We start from the raw sequence: 8090 nt of genomic DNA on the forward strand, positions 1-8090 counted from the left end.
TCAACGTGTTTCACGCTTCGCTGGCTCCAAACCACCAGAAGTTAACTCACTTAACTCTGGTCTCTGGATTGGAAACAGTGCCAAGGAACAATTAAGATAACTGTTACTGAACAGGCAGCAGCTGTCATCACTTTACCCCAGGGGAGGAGAGGGTAGGAGCAGGGAGTCCAAGGATTTATTATTATTATCATTCTGCATTATTTTTATTGTTCATATTATTTTGTTGTTCATTCTAATAATAATAATTATTATTATTATGAAAAACAATAATAATCACAATATAATTTTGGAAACCATTCTTCGGCCAGTGAACCAAATTCAGGCCGCGGGCCACCAGTTGATAATCACTGGTTTAGGGTGATCACTTTCACAAACAACATGAAACGATGAAGAGAACATTGTAAAAGTCAAACAGAAACGATTCAATCAATCACTTTTCAATCGTTTAGAAGCAACCATACTTTTGTCCAGCAGAGGGAGGAAAAGAGACGCCTGACTTTTGTAAATCCGTTTTTCTACAATAAATGTCTGAGAGAAATGTGGAAAATAAATCTTAAAATACAGAATAACACATTTTTTTATTTATTAGTTCTTTATTTAAAACGACAAATTCAATATGTCAGAAAACAATTCCAATAAGGTACAATATAAACTTTTTATTTTACAAGACAAATAAATCTGTCAGCTGACATTTCCAGTCCATGTTTTCCTGGATTATTTTTACCACAGCTGATGTGTGTCTTTATTGCATTTAAAGAAAAAAAAGAAACAAAACAGATCCATAGAAAAACAACATGATCTTTTTTTGTTTTGTCCACAGGAGCCTGAAACCAACACTCGGAAAAAAAAACACTTCAAACTCAGGTTTTTGGTTGAGTGCAAATGAAATCTTTGATTGTTTTCCACCAAACATTTAATACTCTACGGCAAAACGTGTACCTCTGAGATCGGAGTACAATACGCTTAAAAATTAAAAAAAGAACGCTGCAGAAACCGGTGGACCAGAGTTCCCTACGAGGTTAACGCACATTTCCAACGACTGAAATTGTGACAACGCGCCGAAATGCTACGATATGTCGGTTATAAAAACGGCAAACGGTTAAAAAGTCCAAACAGTGGTCGGAGAAGTCAGTCATGTGATACAGCCAGGGATGCCCAAAAACCCGACGCTTAAAAAATTGATCCCTTCCAGAAAAAAAAAAAAAAAATAAAATCCAATCAAATGAATTAGGATTCAGTTAAAACACGCAGTAAAACATCAGCTGAAACACGAAAAAACCCAGAGATCTTCACATACTGTCAGAGTACGTCGTAGTAAAACCCGCCGCGCAGGACAGCGGCACCACACACTTATGGGAGGAAAAAAAAAAACGCCACAAAGTTAAATACTACAAAACTAGAATCTTCTGCTAAATATACAAAAACAGAGAAAGGAAGAAAAAAAAAAGGAAAACAGTGCAGGTCAGTTTCAGTAGGTCGTCAATTTGTTGTTTTTTTTTCTGAGTCACTCCTTCCTGCTGTCAGCGTCCTCCTTCAGCTTCTGCTCCTGCATACGACTGCGGGTGGAGCCTGGATTTCCGGGGGATGAAGTGAGTTTCACAATGTTTTCACGTTGTGAATGAGGATGTGAAAGCACAAAAAAAAAAGGCAACTTACTCATCTCTACGAGCTTCAGTATCAGGGTGGAATCTCCGTTGGATTTGCTGAAAATTGGTGAAAAAAAACAAACAAATTATTCAGCATTTAATTTAATCCTTTAAAGGTTTTACTTAAAATGATGGATAGCCGATAACATCTGCCGACCGATATTATCAGCCCGATATTAGCATAATTATGTAATATCCGTAAGAATTTAAAGTTATCAGTTTTTCCTCCGATAATGAAAACACAAAAACACAAGTGCCCTAAAAATAGTTTTTGGGGGAAAATGGATGTATATGAAAGTGACACAATGTCTGGTTTTCTCCCTAAAGATAGTTTTTGGGGAAAAATGGATGTATATGAAAGTGAAAGCCACTAGATGGCAGCATTGCAGCTCATTTTTATTAATCTATTCTAATAATCAGAGGATCGTACGCAGAATGCACTTAACCTCCTTAACCACTAGGCCACCACTGCCCTGCTACTGTATGTCAGCATCAGTTGGTATCTGAATCAGAAGTTTGGACAATATTGGCGTATCGGCAATTTACAGACAAACCAGACTGGACGGATGACGGAGCAAATATTCCAGACATTTTTTGTTTTAAAAACAGAGTAAATGCTAAGACATCATCAGACGTGTGACCGCACCTCCCGTCCGCTTCGTCCTGTCCGTCCCCATCGAACCTCAACCTTTTCAGAGGCTTGGGAATGGAGCCCATGTCCAGCGTCCGTTTGAAGGAGCGCTCGCTGCTGTTCACCATCTGGTTGATCTTCTGGAAGCGACTGGAATGCTGTGGACGAAGACGGGAAAAAAAAAAGGACGTTAGGGACACTTGAGGGATGCAATGCTAACGTCGCTAAAGACAAATGACATAAAAGTGACACGTACCCCGAAGGACTCTCCGATGGACACCAACATCCTGGAATCACCACAAAATTCACACATTTAACTCAGTCAGAACTGTTTTTTTTCATAAATAAAACTGTGAATTAAAGGCATCAAACCTGGAGCGAGGAGTCATGATCCCTGGAGACATCCGCGGACTTTTCAGAGGAGAGATGTAAACGTTGTTGCTGCCGGGAACTCGTAGAGGAGAGTTCTGGAATTTGTATGGACTACGAGGGATTTGTGGGATTGGAGAGAGAGGCGGAGGCTGACGGAGAAGAAGAAGAAAGTCGATCAGAACTATGTAGAAGCTTAAAGAACAAAACAAAACAGCGACGGCTCCTCACCCGGGGCGAGGCGTACTGCAGGATGTTGGTTTTCAGCTTCTGCATGAAGACCTGGTTGTAGAAGACGATGATGGAGTCGTAGTGGCCCTCACTGATCAGGACGTGCTTGAAGGTCTGAAAAACCAGAGCAGATTCAGTTACTTCCAGGGCCACAAGGTGGAGCTAAAGCTATTTGCAGAAGTCAACAGGTGAGGGTAGAAAGAACCAGACAATCATTCACACCATTATTCACACCTAGTGTTATAGTCAAAAGTTTGTCATTGGGCAGCTGACGTTAGTGTTCTTGTAAGGCAAGAGCACAAACCACTTCACCACTGTGTGGCCCACAGCAGATTCAGATTAAGATAAAAACATTTCATCCACTCCTGAAAGTCAGATTTCATTTTTTGGTTCTGTGGTCCAGTGTCCAGGTGGGTCAGTACCTCCTGGTTGGCGTTGGGCATGTTCTTGTACGCGGTGACGATGGTCTTGAAACGCAGATCCACGGACTTCACTTTACAGATGGCGTACATGGCCGACATCATCAACTGTAGAGGAGATTTAAAAATAAAAAAATGTATCGAATGTTTAGTGATTTAAAAAAAAAAGAAAAATGACAGAAACAAGACAAGGACTCAAGAGTCCGGGTCAGGTCACCTGGTCCAGGTGGCGGTCTCTCATGAGCTCGTACTCGTGCTGCAGCGTGTGCTGGAAAAGTGTCCATATGATTGGCTCCAGCTCAGGGTGGGAGGACAGCAGGTAGGAGCAGAGCAACTTCAGCCGGATGTAAGCCAGACGGTACACTGCAGAGAGGAGAACCACGGAGGGGTTAACGCTGATATACTGGCAGGAATTGAAGAAACTGTTCTGATTCTCTTTTTTTTTTAAGTTTTCATGGCCATTTGTTGCCACCTAGTGGAAGGGTATTTAAATGTTCTGCATGTCACGCATTGACAAACCAAGTAAAATCATTCAGACCAATTAGGTTAAATTGGATAATAATTCGCGGTACACTAGTGTGCCACGGCACAGAGGTTGAGAACCACTGGATGTCAGTGAACGTACGCTTTTTATAGAAGAGGCTGAGAGAGTTGGACTTGATGTGTCGAGGAGTCTGATTGGTCGGCTGGTTCGCGGCCTGAGAGGAAGCGTGAGAGTTTGGAGTGGCTGGAGACTCTGGAGGTGCGACGCGATGGCCTGGACGGACAGGGGACAGATACCTGCAGGGGACAAAGAGACAAAGACGGTTACGGTGTGTGAGCAGAGGAGAACCAGACGCGCTGATTGGTGCAGGACTCACAGGTCGGCTGCCGTGTGGTTGTGCTGCAGTGGTTGGTTGAAACTGGCTGTCGTCTCCGCCTGCTCTGCGGCTCCACCCTCGTGTTCCTGTTTCAACAGCTCAAAGAGCGGAGAACCCTGTGGGGAGAACACACGACCAGGTTCCTGTCAGAACACACGTGGAGATGGAAAATATACACGAAATACTGCTTCACTGTAAACAGGGCTACGGACCTATAAACCATATATATACATATACAAACATATATGTACATATATATTACAATACATTACAAACATATATATAAATATATATACATATATTACAATACATTGCAAACACATAAATATATATACAAATATATTAAATCACATTACAAACATAAATATATGTACACATATTACAATATGTAATGTAGTTTGTATATATATAAATATATATATATACACACATATATTACAATACATTACAAACATATTTATATATGTTTGTAATGTGATGTAATATATTTGTATATATGTTTGTAATGTATTGTAATGTGTGTACATATATTTATATATACGTTTGTAATGTAATGTAGATAAATATATATACACATATCACGTACATGCATATAAATATATACATACAGATATGCACATATATACATATTCACACACACATATATACAGAGTAGATTTAAAGGCAACTAAATCCATCTGTAACATCCATTAAAACCTAATCTAAAAACAGTCGTATTGTTCTAAAGTTTAACGCCACTTCTCTCTCCTGGTTCCAGTTCTCTTTCGCCGCGGCTCGTCACCAGCAGAAGTTTCAACACGCCTTCTCAGCACGTGTCGTTTTTATTTTTTATTATCTCTTATCAACAGTTTACACAGGTGTGAATCCTTTCATGGTGTGAACACAGTCTTTCCTGATTGGTCAAAGTTCAACGGTACCAACACCTCCACACCAGAACTCTGGTCCCGTGACAAGAAGGTGAGGCACTGATGGAAATATCCATGATATGGTGTGGTGTCACAACCAGCAGCTACGTCTGTGGTGAGGAGTGTGGGGGGGGGGGGGGGGGGGGGGGGGTGGGGGGGGGGGGGGGGGGGGTCAGTCCGACTCAGCACTGCAGGCTGCTCCGCCTGCAGGTTCAGACCTGTTCCTACATTCCTGCCACACCCAGCTGACACATTTCAAACACTTCACGTTTGCCTGCGCTGCTGCCGTGGACACAAGTTACCACTAGGGGCGTTAAATCACTTCAACACATTTGAGTATAAATACAAGTTAAAGATTATTGGTGCAAAAAAAAAAAAAAAATTTTTTTTTTAGAATTTTTAAGCGGTCTTTACTGTCAGAGTGTTTGAAGGAAATCTTTATATGAAAGGAAAAATATGAATGACATTAAAAACACACTCACAGTCTCATTATTTAAACTTCAAACCCAGCAGCCAATCGCTGGGAAGACTTTGCCCCAGCACAGACTCCGCCCCCTGTTTGAACAGTCTGAGGCTTTCACTTGTAGCGTGTGCTCTGAGGTTTGTAGTCAGACAGAAGCTAAAACAGAAACAGAGGGCGAGTCAGTGAAAAGCCACGACAGGAAGAGAGAATAACGCCAGGTCCTGAGGAAACGCTCGACTGTTCGCAGAGAGAGACCGTCTGGACTAGCGCCTCCACGGTGGTTGAACGCAGGAACAAGTTGTTTTTTTTTTTGCAGGTATTTTGTGAAGTTTCCTTCAGTAAAGAAGAAGAAGACTTTTTTTTATTTTTCTGTTGAGGTTTTTAGCTCGTGGTTGGATCACAGAGAGCAACCTGAACTTTATGGTCTGTTTGATCAGCATTTAAATATGCAAACACACCAGTGAGGAGACCGGGTTTTCCTGCTCGTAAATGGACCAAACTCTCCAGTCGGCACCGACGATGTACAACAGCAGCCACTACGCGAGCTGCAACAAGAGCGACGACTTCAAGTACCCCATGTACAACGTCGTCTTCAGCCTGGTCTTTGTGATTGGACTCATTTTCAACATGGTGGCCGTCTACATCTTTGGCTGCACGCTGAAGATTCGGAACGAGACCACGACCTACATGATCAACCTGGTGGTCTCGGACTCCTTCTTTGTGCTCAGTCTGCCTTTTCGGATCGTTTACTTCATCAGACGTGAATGGATGTTCGGCAGCGTGCTCTGCAAGATCTCGGTGGCGCTGTTCTACACCAACATGTACGGCAGCATCCTCTTCCTCACCTGCATCAGTGTGGACCGTTTCCTGGCCATCGTGCATCCCTTCAGGTCGCAGGTGATCCGGAACAAAAGGAACGCCAAGCTGGCCTGCTGCCTGGTGTGGGTCATGATCCTCTCCGGCAGCATTCCCACCGGCCTACTGCTGGACACCACGTCGCCCAAGAACGACAACGCTTCGAAGTATTACTGCTTCGAAAACTACTCCAAAAAACAGTGGAAAGCAGAGCTGTCCAAGGTGGTGATCTTCATCGAGACGGTGGGCTTCATCATCCCCTTGCTGCTCAACGTCTTCTGCTCCATCATGGTGCTGCGGACGCTGAGGCGGCCGCAGACCGTCAGCCGCGGGGGCGTTCTCAACAAAACCAAAATCCTGCGGATGGTCTTCGTGCACTTGTTCGTCTTCTGCTTCTGTTTCATTCCCTACAACGTCAACCTGATCTTCTACGCCCTGGTGCGCTCCAACATCTTGAAAGGATGCTACGCCGAGTCCGTGGTCAGGACCATCTACCCCATCGCCCTGTGCCTGGCGGTGACCAACTGCTGCTTCGACCCGGTCATTTACTACTTCACCTCGGAGAGCATTCAGACCTCCATCAAGCGTAAATCCACGGTGTGGCACAACGGCGCCAGGCTGATGGACCGCCTGCAGATGGACAGCACGCAGAGCAGCCCCAGTACGACCCCCAGAACACTGACCCTGAAGACCCTGAGAACCAAGATGTTCTCCACGGAGTCCAAGGTCTAAAGACCGCCAGCAGGTGATGTGTTTTTGTTTATACTGATTCAGTATTGTTGGAGATACTTGGACTGGAGACTGAAGAGACTTTGAATGAGATCAAAGACGTCGGTTCTTCAGTGATGAACTGAGATCGGACTCTTTACGATGTCAATGATTTTATTATAGAAACTGCAGAGGTGGAAGGATTTTTTTTAACACACCCGGTGCTGCGAACACCCGTTTGTTTCTCCACGTTTTCTTTTTTTTGTTTTCTTATTTTGAAACTGCCCAGATGAGTGACAAAGAGCCAGTATTCCAGTCTCCGTACACGTCCTGTGCTGTGTCTTTTCACAGCGGCTTTAAAGCACTTTAAATTGACGCCGTGTCGGGTCAACGGTTGAAATGAAAACGAAAATAAAATGATAACCTGCTAACCTTGAGGTTGAGGTTTTTTTTTTTTTTTGCATGGGAAGAAATTGCAGCGCTGTGACGTGATTCGCCTCCTGGCACCAGGGTTGATATCAAATCAACAGTTACACAGATTGATTAGTCAGAACAGTGATTACGACACGGCCGCGGTCGCTGTCACGCACTATGACACAACGAATGGTTGTAAACTGAGGTGTGGTTGATAACTGAGGGGGAAACACTCTTTGTTAATGTTAGTGTGAAAAACAATGAAAATGAAGTGTTTTTCAAATGCAAAAAATCAAGAATATTTTTAAAAAAAATTCTAAAAAGCAAAATGGAGCGTCGAGAGGAAACTCTTCAGCGCAGCTTGTTTCTTTATGTAAACAAGTTCTGCTTCAGGAGGAAGCGCTGCCACATTCCTGTTCACCTGCTCTGCCCCCGGGGGTCTGCACTGACATGAGAAGTCTCATCATCAACCGGGCGGCACTCGGAAAAGTTGTGAAACATAAGCAGACCAGTGTCGACACGTCTGTGACGGGGGAGCGTGCTTACGAAAAAACCAAAGAAGCGGATGTAGCGGTGGTGCTGCAACCGT

At 43.6% G+C, this 8090-nt stretch overlaps 2 protein-coding genes across 2 annotated transcripts in view; one reads left to right on the forward strand and one right to left on the reverse strand.

The window, feature by feature from the left end:
* Positions 1–573: 573 nt before the first annotated feature.
* rb1 (retinoblastoma 1) overlaps positions 574–8090 on the reverse strand; it is a 17370-nt gene continuing 9853 nt past the window's right edge. The window contains exons 22-34 of the mRNA XM_025065856.1: positions 6579–7072; positions 6370–6508; positions 6098–6181; positions 4157–4299; positions 3922–4076; positions 3514–3659; positions 3300–3404; positions 2878–2991; positions 2650–2798; positions 2534–2564; positions 2293–2435; positions 1657–1703; positions 574–1569 (exon numbers count right to left, since the gene is read on the reverse strand). Of these exons, the coding sequence (XP_024921624.1) occupies positions 1505–1569; positions 1657–1703; positions 2293–2435; positions 2534–2564; positions 2650–2798; positions 2878–2991; positions 3300–3404; positions 3514–3659; positions 3922–4076; positions 4157–4299; positions 6098–6181; positions 6370–6508; positions 6579–7072 (1815 nt within the window). The 3' untranslated portion in view covers positions 574–1504. The remainder of the gene's footprint in view (positions 1570–1656; positions 1704–2292; positions 2436–2533; positions 2565–2649; positions 2799–2877; positions 2992–3299; positions 3405–3513; positions 3660–3921; positions 4077–4156; positions 4300–6097; positions 6182–6369; positions 6509–6578; positions 7073–8090) is intronic.
* LOC103395428 (lysophosphatidic acid receptor 6-like) lies at positions 5442–7518 on the forward strand. Its single transcript, XM_008333139.3, has one exon. The coding sequence runs from the start codon at positions 6014–6016 to the stop codon at positions 7109–7111; it is 1098 nt and encodes a 365-aa protein (XP_008331361.1). The 5' UTR covers positions 5442–6013; the 3' UTR covers positions 7112–7518.

Source organism: Cynoglossus semilaevis, chromosome 19 (genome assembly GCF_000523025.1).
Source record: "Cynoglossus semilaevis isolate Cse_v1.0 chromosome 19, Cse_v1.0, whole genome shotgun sequence".
Taxonomy (NCBI): Eukaryota; Metazoa; Chordata; class Actinopteri; order Pleuronectiformes; family Cynoglossidae; genus Cynoglossus; species Cynoglossus semilaevis.

Excerpts from the sequence above, each read along its gene's own strand:
- LOC103395428 (XM_008333139.3), top strand. The coding sequence starts at position 6,014 with ATGGACCAAACTCTCCAGTCGGCACCGACGATGTACAACAGCAGCCAC.